Here is a 19,975-nt window from a genome sequence, read left to right on the forward strand (position 1 = left end):
AATAAGTAGAGTCTTCTTTTTTTTGTCCCGGTGAGAAACAGTAACATTTTTAATTGACCACGTGTTTTGCGATTGTAGCGATCTTGGTTAACACAGACAGGCACATCACACAGGGCGAGGCAATCCACACACAGGCGGAGGGCGGGCGTGAACCCGGGACCTCTCGCACTAAAGCATAGTGCCGATACCGCTGTACAAAAGAGCCGGCGTGTGTGTTTACATCACCTACCAGCCCTGTTCAATGGCACATATGACACCTGTGCCTTCTACCTGTTGTCAATTCTGTTGTAATTATATATATATATATATATATATATATATATATATATATATATATATATATATATATATATATATATAATAAAATCTGCTTTTTTTAACATTTTGACATAAACAGACCTCGCACAAAAAAATAATTTAGTTACCATACTGTCTCATTAGCGGCAGTAACAGTAACGTACAGCTCCAAATTATACATCTGCGCAAGTGCTAGTCAGAGCTTCCGTTTCCCTTCAGACCGTGTCTATGGTAATGGCTGACCCTTGACAACTACGATTGCAAGTATTTAAAGTATTTTTTGTATAAACCTCCCAATTAAAAAAATGTCATTCTATGTTTACTTTATAATGGGTTTTCGTTTTATTTTGTTTTATATTTGCATTAGTTTTATTTCGTGCTATTGTGTATTTGTGAAAAACACAGGGCTCTATCTTGAAGTCATTAGTAATCTCGATAAATACTGTACAATCTTTAATGTTAATGGGGTAGGCATTAAAAAAGAGCCTTCCATTTTAACTGCAATGCTACTTTGAACTAGTACTGTACAACCACGCATGTGTTCTATAAGGTTCTTTATTGGCTCAGCGCATCTTTTTCGAGGTATCACGCTGACTGTAAATTAATTACGTTACTTATATTTTAACATTCAATTTTTAAACTCACTGAACATGTTAAAACGTCAATCTAAAACCACACATAAATAAAATAAGGAAATGCATCAATAAGTTCTAAAACAGTTTGTTGAATATTGTAGGCACCTTTTTTTTTAGTGGTTGCATGAGAAAGTCAATCAACTCACGCCTGGTTGATGAAGGTGGAAAACGCTGTCTCAGGCGTCGAACCAGAATATCCCATAAATGCTCGATTGGGTTCTGATCTGGTGACTGAGAAGGCCATGACATATGGATGACAGTGTCATGCTTATCAAACCACTGGGCGACCACACGTGCTCTGTGGATGGGGGCATTGTCATCCTGGAAGACACCCCCCCCCGGCAGGAAAGAAAAGCTAAAACATGTGTGAAGATGATCACTCAGTACCATTAAGTAGCGATTAGCTTTGACCTTGCCTTGCACTTTGAATTAATGCACGGATATCATGATCCTGGAGTATGTGCTTCCACCCACTGTTGCCCTTTGCTGATGATGTCTTTCCCTCGGAGTTCCATCCTGACATCACCTTAGACAGCGTTGCTTGTGAAACATCAGCAAGTTGAGCTGTCTTGGTCACTGAAGCTCCTGCCAAAAGCGCCCCAACAATCACCCCTCTTTCAAAGTCACTGAGGTCTCCTCTTGCAGCCATGCTAGCCATAATTATAGGCAACCAGGCCTGTCCAGCATTTTTATACATGACCCTAAGCATGCTGGGATGTTATTTGCTTAATTAACGCATGAGCCACACCTGTGTGGAAGCCGTTCCTTTCAATATACTTGGTGTCCCTCATTTACCCAGGTGTTTCCATTTTTTTGTCCACTACCTGAAGTTATTATTATTATTATTATTTATTTCTTAGCAGACGCCCTTATCCAGGGCGACTTACAACTGTTACAAGATATCACATTATTTTTACATACAATTACCCATTTATACAGTTGGGTTTTTACTGGAGCAATCTAGGTAGAGTACCTTGCTCAAGTGTCCCCACCTGGGATTGAACCCAGCGCCCTAACCACTACTCCACACTGCTGCCCCACTAGTTGTTAGTGGAAGTTGAACTAGTTGTTAGTGGAAGTTTTAGGGGAGGGGCGCAGACAAGCTGTGCAGCAAAATTGCCGTGTGTGTGTGTGTATGTGTGTATATATATATATATATATATATATATATATATATATATATATATATATATATATATATATATATATATATATATATATACAGTACTGTGCAAAAGTTTTAGGCAGGTGTGAAAAAATGCTGTAAAGTAAGAATGCTTTCAAAAATAGACATGTTAATAGATTATATTTATCAATTAACTAAATGCAAAGTGAGTGAACAGAAGAAAAATCTAAATCAAATCCATATTTGGTGTGACCACCCTTTGCCTTCAAAACAGCATCAATTCTTCTAGGTACACTTGCACACAGTCAGGGATTTTGTAGGCATATAGTCAGGTGTATGATTAAACAATTATACCAAACAGGTGCTAAGGATCATCAATTCAATATGTAGGTTGAAACACAATCATTAATTGAAACAGAAACAGCTGTGTAGGAGGAATAAAACTGGGTGAGGAACAGCCAAACTCAGCTAACAAGGTGAGGTTGCTGAAGACAGTTTACTGTCAAAAGTCTTACACCATGGCAAGACTGAGCACAGCAACAAGACACAAGGTAGTTATACTGCATCAGCAAGGTCTCTCCCAGGCAGAAATTTCAAGGCAGACAGGGGGTTTCCAGATGTGCTGTCCAAGCTCTTTTGAAGAAGCACAAAGAAACGGGCAACGTTGAGGACCGTAGACGCAGTGGTCGGCCAAGGAAACTTACTGCAGCAGATGAAAGACACATCATGCTTACTTCCCTTCGCAATCGGAAGATGTCCAGCAGTGCCATCAGCTCAGAATTGGCAGAAAACAGTGGGACCCTTGTACACCCATCTACTGTCCAGAGAAGTCTGGTCAGAAGTGGCCTTCATGGAAGACTTGCGGCCAAAAAGGCATACCTCCGACGTGGAAACAAGGCCAAGCGACTCAACTATGCACGAAAACACAGGAACTAGGGTGCAGAAAAATGGCAGCAGGTGCTCTGGACTGATGAGTCAAAATTTGAAATATTTGGCTGTAGCAGAAGGCAGTTTGTTCGCCAAAGGGCTGGAGAGCGGTACACGAATGAGTGTCTGCAGGCAACAGTGAAGCATGGTGGAGGTTCCTTGCAAGTTTGGGGCTGCATTTCTGCAAATGGAGTTAGGGATTTGGTCAGAATTAATGGTCTCCTCAATGCTGAGAAGTACAGGCAGATACTTATCCATCATGCAATACCATCAGGGAGGCACCTGATTGGCCCCAAATTTATTCTGCAGCATGACAACGACCCCAAACATACAGCGAAAGTCATTAAGAACTATCTTCAGCGTAAAGAAAAACAAGGAGTCCTGGAAGTGATGGTATGGCCCCCACAGAGCCCTGATCTCAACATCATCGAGTCTGGGATTACATGAAGAGAGAGAAGCAACTGAGGCTGCCTAAATCCACAGAAGAACTGTGGTTAGTTCTCCAAGATGTTTGGGCCAACCTACCTGCCGAGTTCCTTCAAAAACTGTGTGCAAGTGTACCTAGAAGAATTGATGCTGTTTTGAAGGCAAAGGGTGGTCACACCAAATATTGATTTGATGTAGATTTTTCTTCTGTTCACTCACTTTGCATTTTGTTAATTGATAAATATAAACTATTAACATGTCTATTTTTGAAAGCATTCTTACTTTACAGCATTTTTTCACACCTGCCTAAAACTTTTGCACAGTACTGTATATATATATAATGTTTATTTTTATTGTTTTTCACTGAAATTTTGAGGAGATACTGCATCACTTGCCTCCTCTAAGGAGCCTCCACTGGTTCACCGCATATTGAGTTGATGCTAAAACTGTATCTATAACTATTTTTGTAGCTACTCCATTACATGCAAACACTTAATTTCACAACCAAAACTGGAGAGAATGTATTTTTTGATGATAATGGGGATCCAGCAGCACAATATGAATTAGTAATGGCAGCTTAATAAAAATTGTCAAATTACATTTGCTTCAGTTGGCTTCTATGATGCATCTTTACCAGCAGGGCAGTGATTTACAATTAATTGTTTGGACAGATGATACGGACAAAGTAAGGGTTTAATCACCTTTAAATGACTAATAATGTTCTGCTTATTATATACTTTCTGTTATAAAACGGATGACTGTATTTAAAGATAAATATATGTGCAAATGTATATTCATTACTAATGTACTATCCAATCTTTTAAAAACATTTAATATATGTTATCTCCTTGTTTCATAAGGCACCAAAATCAGTGTGCAGTGACAGCTGTCCTCCAGAGGCTGTTCAGAAAGGAAAGTCTGTTTGTTGCTTCGACTGCATACCATGTGCTGACATTCAATGAGATAACGACACATACATAAAAGATTGTATTCCTAATTTATAATGTATTTATTAATCTCTTTGCTCTAACCAAATCAACACCATTGCTACAGTATTTCCACTTATAACTTTAATGTCTATTTCAATGCTCTTTTCAAAATGGCCGCTCTAGTGCACTGGGGTTTGAGATCTGTCCTCTAAATCAGCATCATGGATCGTTATTGCTGTGTTACCTGTTTGATAGTGTGGGAAATAATCCTCACACTATCAGTACACTAGAGCAGCCATTTTGAAAAAAAGCTTTGAAACAGACTTTAAAGTTTTAAGTTGTCAAGGTGTTAACAATGAAAATAAAAAATACAGGTACGTTATTTAAACAGTTGTAGCAATATGTGGGGACGTGTAACGCTATATTTTTCAGAACCCCACTACTTACTCTTTAATGCACGAAAAAATGTATTAAATCTATTATCTAGATGTACAATAGGAATATTACTATAACTGTAAGCACTTAATCATGACGCCTGATTAAAATTAAACAAATAGTAATAAACTTTAAGTAGAACAGATTTTTCAATACCTTTTTTTATAACTAAAAAAAAAATGGGACAGAATTAAAGAATTAAATATTACTAAGCAAAAATAAATATTACACAATATAGAGTTTGAGTTTGCATGAGACAAGGCTCAAAGTTTACATATATTTGGTACCATTTTGTTACACAAAAACACAGAATTTGCTATTTTTTTTATGCAGTAGTGTTTTTGTGATAACTTGCACTGCAGTTTATATGACTGACCCCGAGTGAACACGTACATAATTACTGGTGTACTGTTATTTTCAGGTATGCGGTAAAAAGTGCTATGCAGCGCATGCCTAAACAACTTCCGCTAAGAAAGCAGGGAAGTGCCCATTCAAATCTGGTACGTTATGTTGTTTACATCACTTTAAATTGAATATATCATATTTTCCAGTCTTTTACATTGTTGTTGATGTAATTTATCATATTTTTCCACCATTAAGAAAATACAGTAGTATGCGACTATTTATCATATGCAATACATTGGGTCATTTTTTACTTGTGCACTTTTTACTTTTTTAACTTTGTGGTGGACTTCTCATGTTCGTTGTGGATTTTTTTTTCTTTTTAGAGAAATTGATGGTCTGTTTCTAGTTTATGTTTGCAAATATATATATATATATATATATATATATATATATATATATATATATATATATATATATATATATATATATATATAATTAATGGTACATGTACCTCTCTTTGACAACAGGAAAACACCCATCAGATCGCAAGTGATTGCACATCTACCAAAATCTGACAGCATACAACTTTCAATGTGACAACATATCACATTCTGACGATGTACCACTTTCTAACACTAGTCAGAATATAGGCCTACTGTGTGATAGTTTGGGATATTCAGTCTATTTAAATATATAATTATTGGACTACCGAATAAGACAATTTTGCTACCTACTTTCCAGGCAGGTAGCAAATCCTCACTACTGCCTTAAAAAGTTAACTTTTAGCCCTGGCATGAGATGTCAAGGAGTATCAAACCACTTGCTGCAAAATACATTCCAGCCTGAGTAAATGCACTTTACGGTGGTTAAAACCCTGACTACAAAAAAAAAAAATCGCCAAGCATGTACAGATTGTAATAACAGCACTCACCTGGTAATCCCACGGGTCCTTGTTATACCTTCCTAGCTTCAAATGGTAAATTCAATACATAGTACAAAACATATTAGCAATTCATTCTGCAGCACAGGAGGGAGCACACATGAAATATGAGCAAACCTCAAAGGGATGATTAGTGAAAAACGGTTGAAATGAAAGCCTGAATGGGTGGGTCACAAAACTAACATGTAATGTGTGAAAGTGCAGCTCACACTTAGAGCTCCAAAAGATTTACTCTCTTTGTTTTATTGCTATAAAAATAGATGCATTGAAAGGTATATCATGTTGCCAATAAATGCAGCCTGGGCACTGATTTAGAGAACCTCTTAGACTACATTCTGTGAATTACAAACTATTGACTCTAACTTCCATTTCAAGGGGCAAGAGCTGGGGCGGCCATAGAGGTCGGGGAAGTGAGCCTCACTTACCACCCTGAGGAGACCTTGTTGTAAGGGCAACGTGGGAAGGAGGAGGAGGGGAGGAGAGAGTGAAAAACAAACTGAAATGCTAGAAAGCGAGCTGTGTGAGATTGAGACTTAAATAGGAAATAAGAGAAGATTGACAGGCAAAGCATAGTGGAGCCCCGGCTCTCTCCCCCCGAAACACGCACATAGGCTAGCCCAGTTTATGAATTTTGTGATAAAGAAAAAAAAGAAACATACATACCCCTTTTTGTTTGCAACTACAATATACTGTCTTTCTTTTTATTGCTGGACCACCCACCATTTTACATCCTATTATTAAATATACACATAATATTTCTAGAGCTATGTATTTACATATTTACTTATTAAAAAAACAAAAACATTAAAGGGCACATAAGGACCTTTATATTTTATTGTGTTATGTTCCCATGTGTTGCTACAACTGCTTATGTAAGGTGTGTGTATTGTTTTAATTTTTTTTTTTTTTACATTTTGACCACTTTAAAATTAAATTCCCTGCCTCACGATGGCAGGGAATGCAATTTAAAAGTTTAAAAAAGTGGTTAAAATGTAAAAAAAAAAAAAAAGAAAAAGAAAATTAAAATAATACACACACCTTATGCAAACAGTTGTAGCAACACATTAGAACATGTAACACAATAAAATGAAAAGGTCCTTATGTACCCTTTAATGCTTGTTTATATGTATTTTTGACATTTGACTGGGCATTTTTTATTACACTGCAAAATTATTAAAAGCACTCAACCTGTAAGGTTAATTAATTAACTTTCACCATATTCATTATAACAGCTTGTTCTCCATTTTCACTTACACAAAGAAATGTGTTCAGCAAGTATACATAAGAAACGGGAGCATTACCTGTTAAGTTTTCCAAAGTGATTAATAAGGGGACCCTATTCTTAGTGCAACTATTTAATTGCTATTCCTCCTTAAGCACATAACAAATTCAGCCTTTGAGAATCGATGCTTTGGTGGGAGTAAGAACCTAACTTCATTTTGATTTAGGCACCCAAGAGACCGAACTACCACTATAAAAACAACAAACTGAGCCTGTGAACAGAAAGAATATTTTGAAATGGTATTCCTGAAAGTAGTACTGCTTGCTCTTTTGACAAGGGCACAAGAGCCTGTTTGCAGGTTACAAGGAAGACCGGAATTGCCTCTGTTTTCAAAGGATGGAAGCATAATAATTGGAGGAATCTTTTCATTTCATAACAATGTCATCCTCTCCACACAGACCTTCACAGCAATTCCTGAGCCTCTGAAATGTGAAAGGTACTGTTTGTAGAAAATGGAGAAATTAAATACAATATCAACATAATATTGTTACACCTATTATGACTATATATATATATATATATATATATATATATATATATATATATATATATATATATATATATATGTTTAACCTCATTTTAAAGTGCTGATCATTTTTTTATTTCAAATAGTTTTATGAAAAGAGATTAAGTTAAAGCAGACAAACATTTTGATGAATGTCTTTTTCAATGCCTTTTCCTCAGATTAAACTTCAGAGAATTTCAAGCTTCTACAACCATGCTACTCGCCATAGAAGAAATAAATAACAGTACAGATATTCTTCCTGGTGTTTCCCTGGGCTATAAAATTTATGATGCTTGTGGTTCTATACCTCTGGCTATTAGAGCGGCAATGGCTTTAATGAATGGGCAGGAAGAAGGTACACTCTCTGACAAATCTTGCATCAAACCATCAACTGCTCTTGCTATTGTAGGGCATGCCAGTTCATCACCAACCATTGGAATTGCAGCAACAATTGGAGGTTTCCATATACCAGTGGTGAGAAATACTTATATTTAATAAATATCCAGCACTGTACTCTCTCGTTTCTCTGTATCTTAATGTGTATTATTAGTATAGGAGGCTGTGTGGTCCGGTGGTTAAACCAGGAGGTCTCCGCTTCAAATCCCCGGCTCACTCACTGACTCACTGTGTGACCTTGAGCAAGTCACTTCACCTCCTTGTGCTCCGTCTTTTGGGTGAGACGTTGTTGCAAGTGACTCTGCAGCTGATGCATAGTTCACACACCATAGTTCCTGTAAGTTGCCTTGGATAAAGGCGTCTGCTAAATAAACAAATAATAGTATGGATAAAGGTAAACTAGACTGACAAGATCTGTGTACATGTGGTAGTTGAGTAAAAAGCAAAACCAGATGGTTTAATCTAATTATTATTTATTTCTTAGCAGACACCCTTATCCAGGGCAACTTACAATTGTTACAAGATATCACATTTTTTATATACAATTACCCATTTATACAGTTGGGTTTTTACTGGAACAATCTAGGTAAAGTACTTGCTCAAGGGTACAGCAGCAGCGTCCCCCACCTGGGATTGAACCCACAACCCTCCGGTCAATAGTCCAGAGCCCTAACCACTACTCTATACCACTGCCCTAATAGAAAACATCACAGTGAATGTTGTCTTGGTTTTTAATTGTAAATAAATAAAGAGGTATTAGAGATTGAAATGTATAGTATTGTAAATCTAGATTTAAATTTGGAGCAGTGGCTCAAACCCACAAAAAAAATACCCTGTTCTGCTATCTTGCTTATATACCATCAATTTTTCAATAATTTCTCGAAATGGAACATTGTCATCAGATTATTTATTTGATTTTCCTAATCTTTGTCTTCTTTACAGATTAGTCATTTTGCTACTTGTGCATGTCTCAGCAACAAGAATGCGTTTCCTACGTTTTTCAGAACCATACCAAGCGATTACTATCAAAGCAGAGCCCTGGCACAGCTTGTGAAGCATTTTGAATGGACTTGGATTGGGACAATTAGAAGTGACAATGATTATGGCAACTCAGGAATGGCTACTTTTGTGCAAGCAGCCAGACAGGAGGGGGTTTGCATTGAATACTCAGAGGCATTTTTAAGAACTGACCCAAGAGAGGTGCTTTTAAGAATTATAGATGTTATTAAAAAGTCCACCTCAAAGGTTATTGTTGCTTTCCTGGCTAAAGGGGAAATGACAGTTTTGTTAGAAGAATTGTTGCTTCAGAATGTCACTGGCATGCAGTGGATAGGCAGTGAATCTTGGATTACTGCCAGCAACTTTGCAACAGGAGAAGGTTATAATGTTCTGTGTGGGGCAATTGGATTCACAATCAATAACGCATTAATTACAGGTTTGAAGGAATTTTTACTGAATGTTAATCCATACAATGACCCTGACAACATTTTTTTGAAGGAGTTTTGGGAAACTGTTTTCAGTTGTACACTGACAACACGAGACAAGACAGAAAATATAAACCCATGTACAGGGTCTGAAAATTTAAGAGATGTGAATAACCAGTTCACTGATGTATCTGAACTGAGAGTTTCCAATAATGTATACAAAGCTGTGTATGCTATAGCAAATTCACTTCACAATCTTTTTACATGCAAAAATGAGCAAAGTCCTTTTCCTGATAAAACATGTCCAAACCTCATGAAGATTGAACCATGGCAGGTAGGAGACTATATTTAATTATTTAAGGAATAAGGCAATACTAGGATGGTTTCATTTTTAGTTCTGTTTTTTAGCGCATATGAGCTGACTAATCTTAAAGCTGGTCCAGAACTAAATATAACAGGAGGAAGGTGTCATTCAGATTTTATTTTCCTTTTAGAAAATTTTTTAAGTATATATTTTATTTATAAAAAACATAAACCTGTTAGAGATGCATCTTTGAATCTGAAAGGGGGATTGTCAGTTTTCAGTTTTATTTGTTCATAGTATATTGAGTTAATGCTAAAACTGTATCTATAACACTTTTTTAGGTACTCCATTACATGAAAACAGTTAATTTCACAACCAAAACTGGAGAGAATGTATTTTTTGATGATAAAGGAGATCCAGCAGCAAGATATGAATTAGTAAACTGGCAGCTTAATAAAAATGGCCAAACTGAATTTGTTACAGTTGGCTTCTATGATGCATCTTTACCAGCAGGGCAGCGATTTACAATGAATAACATCAGCATTGTTTGGACAGATGATACGGACAAAGTAAGGGTTTAATCACCTTTAAATTTCTAATGGAAGTCGCTGATTAAATTAAATCCGAGTTAGATAATTTTCTGCTTATTATATACTTTTTAACAGAGATGCATGTATTTAAAGTTTAATGTATATGTAAATGTATATTCATTGCTAATGTTCCATGCAATCTTTTTTAAAAAGCATGTAATATATGTTATCTCCCTGTTTTCAAGACACCAAAATCAGTGTGCAGTGAGAGCTGTCCTCCAGGCACTCGGAAGGCTGTTCAGAAAGGAAAGCCTGTTTGTTGCTTTGACTGCATACCATGTGCTGAAGGAGAAATCAGCAATCAGACAGGTAGGTTAAGAAGGAGTAAAGGACAAATAAAACGCTAACACAGGAGTTAAAGTAAGGTATGCAGTGATAGTCCACATACCAGGAGAGAATGATTGGTTTTTTTTTGGTTTTTTTGGGGGGGGTTTTTTGAATGTAAAGAAATGTAAATCACAGCTATTGATTTCCTTTTTTACAACAAACCTTGTGAGTACAGGGATCTAAAAACAGAATTGATTTCAGAAACTAAGGTGTTTGCTTATTATTATTCTTAGTATTATTATTACTATTTTTTTTTTTTAACAGTTTTCTCATTTAGCGATGCTAATTAATTAAGTAAATACTAAACCAGTACAATGGGATTTCGTTTTTGAAGATATGCAACATTCGGTAACCTCTTATATGTGTTTGTGCACTGTCTATAAAGTATTATTTTTATTTTATTTTGTGGATTTAAAATCAGACTCCACAAGTTTCCTACTGTTTGTGTGATGACCAAACATCTAATATTCCTAATAGTTTAATATTAATTTTCTTTTTCAAGCTTGTATTAGCTTTATAATTCATTGTTTTACACACAAATGTATAACATCATTTTTATTTACCTAAATAGTCACAGGAAGATGGACGGCTAAATAAGTGTGCCACATACATTTAATATTGACTTTTTGTAATTTGATTGTAGATTGCAATGATTGTTTGAAGTGCCCTGTGGAATACTGGTCAAACGAGCAAAGAGATGGATGTATCTTAAAGGATATTGAATTCTTATCATTTGGAGAAATCATGGGAATAGTGCTGGTGATATGCTCATTGGTTGGAACATGTGTAACCATAGCTATAGCTGTTGTTTTCTTTTGTTACAGGGAGACCCCCATTGTTAAAGCTAATAACTCTGAACTCAGTTTCCTTCTTCTGTTTTCATTAGCTCTGTGTTTCCTTTGTTCACTTACTTTCATTGGCCAGCCCTCTGAGTGGTCCTGTATGTTGCGCCACACTGCCTTTGGGATCACATTTGTGCTGTGCATCTCTTGTGTTCTAGGGAAAACAATAGTTGTGTTAATGGCATTTAGAGCTACACTTCCTGGTGATAATATTATGAAATGGTTTGGACCCATCCAGCAAAGGTTAAGTGTTTTTGCATTCACGTTCATTCAGGGTTTAATATGCACACTTTGGTTGGCTATATCCCCTCCTTTTCCAAACAAAAACATAAAATCCCACAAAGACAGAATCATTTTAGAGTGTGACCTGGGATCTGCTGCAGCATTTTATGCTGTGTTAGGGTATATTGGATTTCTTGCTGCCATGTGCTTTGTGCTTGCTTTTCTGGCCAGGAAGCTGCCAGATAACTTTAATGAAGCTAAATACATTACATTTAGCATGCTCATATTCTGTGCTGTTTGGATCACTTTCATCCCGGCTTACATCAGTTCACCTGGGAAGTACACAGTTGCTGTAGAAATATTTGCTATTCTGGCTTCCAGTTTTGGTTTGCTTTTCTGTATTTTTGGTCCAAAATGTTATGTTATACTACTGAAACCTGAAAAGAATACCAAAAAACATTTGATGGGTAAAATACAATCAAAATCCCTTTGAGAAAGAAAATGACAAACTTCTGTATATATATATATATATATATATATACACTATATATATATATATAAATATATATATATTTCACTTCAGTTGTTTAATATCACTCTGACAATGTTTTACAACATATTTATTAAATAGAACACAATTGTAGTAGAGGGTTCTTGCATAGTATGTACAGTAAGTACAACTGATATTTTAAAGTCATTTATCTGTCCAAATACTTAATGATGTATCAATATCTATATTTAATTTCCAGCTGTCAGAGAATCAAACATTTTGTCAAATTCAGCATCCCCAAAATGCAGTGATCATGTCTGTCTGTCTGTCACATTCTACCTGGTATAGACGATAATATCCTTGAATTATCAAACTTTTCCAAACTTTGCCATATTCGTAGCTTCTTATAGGTGTTATATCTTTTAAGATACTTGTTGAGTCAATTCTGAACATATATACATACATAAGTTTATAATTATAAAATACAGCATGCATTCAATCAATTCTAATGTATATTTAGTTGCCTGAATGGTTGCAAAGCATTGATTTTAACTTTGTGTCCTGCAATTTTAGAAACTGTACTTGCCTGTTATAGCCTACCCTTTGATGTTCAATAAAACATAAATAAAAGGTTTTAATAAAAGTGTGTATTCCTAATTCCTAATGTATTTATTAATCTCTTTGCTCTAACCCAATCAATACATCGCTACAGTATTTCCACTTGTCTATGACAGCATAAAAAATGAATAAATATATCACGTCAATGTGTGTGGCACTCCCCTATGAAACTGAACACGCGCACTAACCCTAACCCTAACATTAATGCACCCAGAAATGTATTCAATCTATTATCTACATGTACAATAGGAATATTACTATAACTGCCAACACTTAATCATGAAGACTGAGTAAAATTAAACAAATAATAAAATTTAAGTCTCACAGATATTTCAATACCTTTTTATATAACAACAATAAAAAAAAATGGGAGAGAATTAAAGAATGAAATATTACTCAGCAAAATAAAATACCAGGGGATTTTATACACTATAGTGTCTGGAGTTTGCATGAGATGTCAAGGAGTATCAAACCACTTGCTGTAATATACAGTCCAGCCTCAATTTTCTCCACTAAATGCACTTTAGTTTACAACCCTGTGATAGAGTCCTGGCAAACTTGCCTCAGGTAGCCGAGGAGAACACAGACGAGACTGAGATAGAGATTGACGTTGATACGCCGACACAGGCGCACGGGATTTAATCAATAAACATAAACAAAAAGTAAACAATAATGTCATGTGACGCTACCAGCGATGGTAGCGCACAGAGGACGATACACGACTGTACAAACACTCAAAAATAAAAACACAATACAACAAACTATAAATCAAAGGTGCCGTGAAAACGGCAGGCCTTGCAGCAGCCCCGATCACAGCGATCGTTATGTTTTTATACTAACGCTCTGCCGAGACACGCCCACCTGCCTGCTGGAACAGCTCATTGCTTTCAGCTGCTGCTCCACGCAGACAGGTAATCGTCCCCGGCGGAGCGCAACATCAATTAAACAGTTAATTAAATCAATTTACAACAAATAATGCAAAAATATACAATAAAACTACATATTTCCCCATGTGTAGGGCTTCCGCCCTGCCACAAACCCTGACTACAAAAAAAATGTATTTGCATCGCCAGGCATGTACAGATTGTAATGGTAGTACTCCCCTGGTAATCCCACTGGTGCTTGTTATATCTTCCTAGCTTCAATTAAATGCAATACATAGTACAAAACATATTGTCAGGGTTAGAAACTCATGCTCGTCTGCTTGCCCGAGGCAAATTAAATCTGATGAGGACTAAGTTGATGTCTGTGTCTCAGTAGTCCTCTGGGCGAGTACTTAAAACAAATGTACACATATACTCTCACGTTCAGTCTTGCGTTAAAAAAATGCAGGGAAGTCAATTATCTTACGGGGTGTAGCAATGGTGAATAAGCATTCACAAATAATGCTTATAAAACAGTCACTCGGAACTGAAACCTCCCTTGATCTCCCCTGCAATGCCAACCCCACTTAATGATGTTTTATGTTTCTGTTCTCCCTTTTTTGAAAAAAACGTTGCATCTTTTGAAGTAAGTGTAAAGTCATTTTACAAAAATATGGAGATTTATACTGGGTTACAACCCTGACTGAAGATGTCATTAGCAAAAGGGGGCCGGTTGTACTAACAAGGTCAAACAATAGGCCACGTTTTACTAAACATTTTAAAACTAATAAACACACAATTACCATAATGAACATTATCGTAGTATGTTGCTTAAAACATAATAACACAATATATTCATAATAAAGTTGAGTTCTTATCTATAAACAGTAACACGTTTACAGCTTGGGACTCTCCGTCTGTAGCTTGGTGTTGTTTACATTATCGTCAGCATATTTTAAGTGATTGGAAGCTGAAATTACTTTTTTAAAACAACACTTTTCTTATACCAATACAGTACTGGTGAGTGATAATCAGTTCGCTTGAAAACCATGCTTTAATCACTGATAATACTAGGTGCACAGGTGGGTGATTCTGTGAGCGCTCCGGGGCTCAAGCACCAATGGGGGAACATAAGGTCCTGCATAGTGCAAATAAATCACCTGTTCTGTCAATATATAGTGTGGATGCTTCACAAGCACAACTGTTATTGCAGCGTTTACAAATATAAAATCCATTTATACAAAGTCTCCCAGCTTTCTTCTATTTGTTATGCGGTCATTAGTATATATAGTAGATTCAGCGTTCGTCAGTTCTGGCAGATTCTACTATACCTGCTAGCCACCTGGCTAACAATTTCAACCCGAGGGCTACAGTGAAACGTACTGTCTTTAAATTCGAACTTTAGCGAAGACTGCATGTGTACGTGAGTACATTAATTATTGTAGATAGTAATTCATAGCCAATCAGCATTTTTGTAACTAGCAACACATGAAATAAACATTTTACTTGTATCATCGGTGTCAATTTCAGGCGGAGCTTCATGGTCGGCAAGGTGACACAGCTGAGAGAATTTTTTCCTCTGTCATCCCGTCTGGTGCTGTCAGTGTCAGTTTTTCAGCACACAGTACAGTTAGTTAGCGCATACAGATGGGTCAATCACAGTACAGGTGATTGATCGATCTGTATGGACGTTTATGAAGGTCCTTTGTTAAATAAAAAATGTAAATAAAATCTAAGCCTATTTTAGGGACCCTGACTGTTGCTGTTGATTCCAACTTAGGCACTTCACATAAGGACTAGTAAGTTTACACCAGGACTACCAAGTTTCAAAAGTACTAGTCCTTTGGACTAGTAGCACAATATTGTTAGTTTCTAACCCTGCATATTGGCATTTCATTCTGCAGCACAGACGGGAACGCACACTGAAAAATGAGCAAATCTCAAAGGGATGATTAGTGAAAAACGGGTTGAAATGAAAGCCTGAATGGGTGGGTCACAAAACTAACATGTAATACATGGAAGTGCTGCTCACACCATAAGGTTTCTTTCTCCACCTGTTATTGCTGTACAGTAGTCTCTGGATAAGAGGACATCCCTCAGGAAGCAAGCGAAGTGTTCTCTTAGCCAAAGTGTTATCTTAGACAGAGTTGACCTCCAGACACAATATGCCAAGACCAATCACGACATGAATCAATAAATACAAATGTATTTATTATATATGTCATGACACATGTGCATCAACATATAAAATGAACAAAATAAGTAAGAGAAAATCAATAGGCAAGCATATGTTAATAAACTAACTGACAAACTAGTTTATAAAATAACTGACAAACTAAATTAACAAAGCTCTCCCTACCTACAGTAAAAAATGCAGCAGCGGCTAATTATGAATACGAAAATGAATTTTAACACAATGGCTATTAACACAGCACCCCTACACACGTAAAAAAAAATGCATCAACCATTTGAATTTGAGTTTTACAATGATGAGTTATCAGGTTACAAAACCGCACTGTATCAGTTTTGAATTGGTTTGTAACAAATTGCTCAGTGCCAAAAAGGTGTTCTTTTTAGCGAAGTTCCTGGCAAAATTTTGTTCCACGACAAGGTTGTTTCCTAAGCCAAAGTGTTCTCTTAGGAGGTGCTCCTAAATTCGTAGACTATAACAGCAACATGTTGCCAGTAAATACAGCCTGGGGACTGATTTAGAGAACCTATGGGACCATATTATGTGGATTATAGACTATTAACTCTAACTTCCATACAGTTTATTATTATTAAATCTAGAAATTATATTTCTGGAGCTATGTATCATAGTTCCTTTTTTATTTTTTATTTGGAATCGCCAATTATTTTTCTTATTTTCTTATTTCCTCCCCGATTTGGTAAGCCCAATTATTGTTTATTTCAACCCAGCTCACCACTGCCACCCCCGCGCTGACTCGGGAGAAATGAAGACGGACACACACATCCTCCGAAAAGTGTGCCGTCAGCTGTCCGTTTCTTTTGACTCTGCAGGCCCGCCATGCAGCCGCCTCAGAGGTACAGCGTCGCAGCTCTGGGCAACTTACAGACAGGCCCGTAGATGCCCAGCCACTCTACTGGGGTCACTGGTGCGCGGTGGGCCAAGGACACCTTGGAACTCCCATCCACGGTCGGCAGTGGAATAGCCTGTACTCGAACCGACAACCTCCAGGCTATAGGGCCACTCGGGAGCCCTTTTATTAATATATATTTGTTTTTATTTATTTATTTATTTATTTATTTAGTTATTTATTTATTTATTTAAATGTATGCTTGTTTTTGAAGTATTTTTGTCATTTGACTGGGCATTTTTTATTACACTGCAAAAATATTAAATGCATTCAACCTGTCAGGTTAATTCATTAACATTCACCATAATCATTGTGAAAGCTGGTTCCCTTTCAAGTCGAAAATAACCATCAAGTATGGGATATTGCCGTCAGGCAGTAGGGATTGGCTGAGCTTTTATAGCAAAGCTGCCGATAGGCCTCTGCGTGAGCTGCCACATAAGCCCGCCCCCTTGGGAGCTTACTATACGCAGCGCGCAGAGACTCTCTTCCTCTTTTGTCTTCAGCATCGGTAGCGGTAGGTCATTAGAGCTTGTTAACTGACTGTACTCATTAAGCTTAGGCTTGAGAAGCTGGTTATTGCCCCTTCTCCGAGTTTATTTCAGTTATACTCTTCAGAGTAATTATTATTATTATTATTATTATTATTTAAGGATTATATTTTGTGTTACAATTATATATTCCTTCACGCTTTGCTTCGGCATCGCTTTTTGTTTTTCTTTTTGTGGTCTTCGTCTTTCCTGTGCTTAATTACTAATAATTATTTTAATTATTAATGTTGTGTTTTGGGTTTTTGTAATAAATGATATTGTTAATATATATATATATATATATATATATATATATATATATACGCTCGGTGCTCGACGCTCGGTGCTCGACGCTCGGTGCTCGACGCGTGCACCTTCGGTGCTTGGCACTCGATGCTTCGGCGATCGTTGCTCCACGCTCGACGCCTCGGTGAGATGTCGGGCTTTCATCATTGCGTGACCTGTCAGGCAAAGCTGCCTGCCAGCGATCCGCACGATGATTGTGTAGCGTGTCTGGGGCCAGAGCACGCCGCATCCGCTTTGGCGGATAGGACGTTTTGTCACCTCTGTGCTGGCTTCCAGACACGCACCCTTCGCCAAAGGGCGAAGAAAGCAGTTGGTGGGCACTCTCCCTCCTCGGGATCATCCCATACCAGTTCTGCCCCGCCGTCATCTACGGCGACACCGCCGGTGCGGCTACAGCTCTCCAGGAGCCCGTCCTCCCAGCTGACAGCTGGTCAGAGGTCCCCGACTAGACACGCTCGGGAACGCTCCCGCAGCCCCTCCCCTCGTAGGGTACGCCCCCGTCGGGAGTCTAGATCGCACTCCAGATCGCCTCGACGAAGGGGACGCTCTCGTTTCCCTCGTCAGGACAAGTGATACAGAGACAGGTCGGGGGTGGCGGAACTGACATCGAAGATGTCAGAATTTATGGAGGTTATGATAGGGCAGCAGTCCCTTCTCATGTCCCTAGCAAATGTGGTGCCCCGAGTCTCAGAACAACTGGCTGGGCCCATTGCTAGCCAGCCAGTGGCTCCTTCACAACTGGCACCGGTCCCCACACCTCCAATGCAACCTCAAGGGGCGTGGGATGTCGATGCAGTTTCCAGAGACGCATCTGACGTTCTGAAAGGGGAGAGTATAGAGGCTGAGGTAGCCTCCCAGCACTCGGAACAGGGCATCGAGCTCGAGATGTTGGATACCAATGACCCTATGTGGTCTGTGGTTGAGAGAGCAACCCGCCACTTGGGCATCGAGTGGCCTATAGCGGAACTACCACGGCGCTGCCTGTTTGAGTCGCCTTCAGCCCAGCCCCATCAGTCCAGGATGCTTCTGGCATTCCCGGACTTTATCAAGGAGGTGCAGTCCACCTGGGTAGCTCCGGCCTCTGCCCCTGTGACTTCTCGCAAGGCCTTGGCCTTTAATATGCAAGGGGCAAGTGAAGCTGGGTTGGCGTCTTTCCCATCGGTGGACGCTGCGTTCGCCGCGTTGGTGAAGAAGCCAACGTTATCGGGGCTGACAAAGGATCCTGCATGCCCCAATAAGCAATGCAGGATCACAGAGGTACACCTCAAGAAGGGGTATGCTGCGGCCACAGAGGCGGGCAGGCTGTCAAATGTGGCCAGCCTGCTGACGGTCTACCAAGCGGCACTCATAAGAGACCTACCTGAGTGCCCTTCCGCGGCCCTCAGGACCGAGTTGGGGACGGTCACTCAGCTGCTGGTAAAGCTTGCCCAGCTGAATGCGCGGGCTCAGGGCAGGAGCATCGCGTCTCTGGTGGTGGCCAGAAGGCAGCTCTGGCTCTCGCAGGCGAGAGTGCAGGAGCCTGACAAGGCCCCGTTGCTGGATGCCCCAATCACACTGGGGCACACATTTGGCCCGGTGGTGGAGGAGATGCTGCAACGCTCCGCCAAGGCGCGGGTGTTGTTCCAGCCAAAGCAGCCACAGGAACACCAGTGGCGCAGGACATCGCCACAGCAGCAGGCGCAACCACGGGGTAATAAAACCTCCCCTTCAGGTTCATCAGCGCGCGGCCAACCCGCGTTTGTAAGACCGCAGCGCGGAGGGTGGCGCCCTAGAGGAGGTGGCAGGCCACGCTCTCGTGGCTCTGGCCAGGCCCCTCACGAACGAGCGCAACCAAAACAGCCCTGAAAACTCCAGGCAGCTGTTAACCCACTCCTACACTGTCCCACACCTCCAGTTCTGGCAACACTGCACCAACGACAGCTGGGTGCGCAAAACTATATTCACCGGTTACACACTTCAGTTCCGGTTAACCCCCCCCCCCCCCCCCCTTCCGGGGAGTGGTGGTAACTGCAGTGAAGGACTCGGTTCAGTCCTCAGCTCTGAATGTGGAAACACAGGCATTGCTCAGGAAGCGTGCCATCCAACAAGTAGACCCTGCTCTGACCGACCAGGGGTTCTATT

The 19,975-nt window shown here is 39.0% G+C and overlaps 1 protein-coding gene across 1 annotated transcript; it reads left to right on the forward strand.

Annotated features, from left to right (window-relative positions):
- The first annotated feature begins 7,578 nt into the window (after nucleotides 1–7,578).
- Nucleotides 7,579–12,450, forward strand: LOC131740046 (extracellular calcium-sensing receptor-like). Its single transcript, XM_059034427.1, has 7 exons — nucleotides 7,579–7,778; nucleotides 8,027–8,321; nucleotides 9,186–9,701; nucleotides 9,741–10,001; nucleotides 10,313–10,540; nucleotides 10,747–10,870; nucleotides 11,532–12,450. The coding sequence occupies exons 1-7, from the start codon at nucleotides 7,579–7,581 to the stop codon at nucleotides 12,443–12,445; spliced, it is 2,538 nt and encodes an 845-aa protein (XP_058890410.1). The 3' UTR covers nucleotides 12,446–12,450.
- Nucleotides 12,451–19,975: the final 7,525 nt, after the last annotated feature.

This window comes from Acipenser ruthenus, chromosome 12 (assembly GCF_902713425.1).
Source record: "Acipenser ruthenus chromosome 12, fAciRut3.2 maternal haplotype, whole genome shotgun sequence".
Classification (NCBI taxonomy): Eukaryota; Metazoa; Chordata; class Actinopteri; order Acipenseriformes; family Acipenseridae; genus Acipenser; species Acipenser ruthenus.

What these genes read in the sequence shown, in the direction of transcription:
- LOC131740046 (XM_059034427.1), top strand. Translation starts at nt 7,579, where the DNA reads ATGGTATTCCTGAAAGTAGTACTGCTTGCTCTTTTGACAAGGGCACAA. An exon ending in GAGCCTCTGAAATGTGAAAG is followed by an intron (nt 7,779 to 8,026) that starts GTACTGTTTGTA and finishes CCTTTTCCTCAG; the next exon opens with ATTAAACTTCAGAGAATTTC. An exon ending in GGACAGATGATACGGACAAA is followed by an intron (nt 10,541 to 10,746) that starts GTAAGGGTTTAA and finishes CCTGTTTTCAAG; the next exon opens with ACACCAAAATCAGTGTGCAG.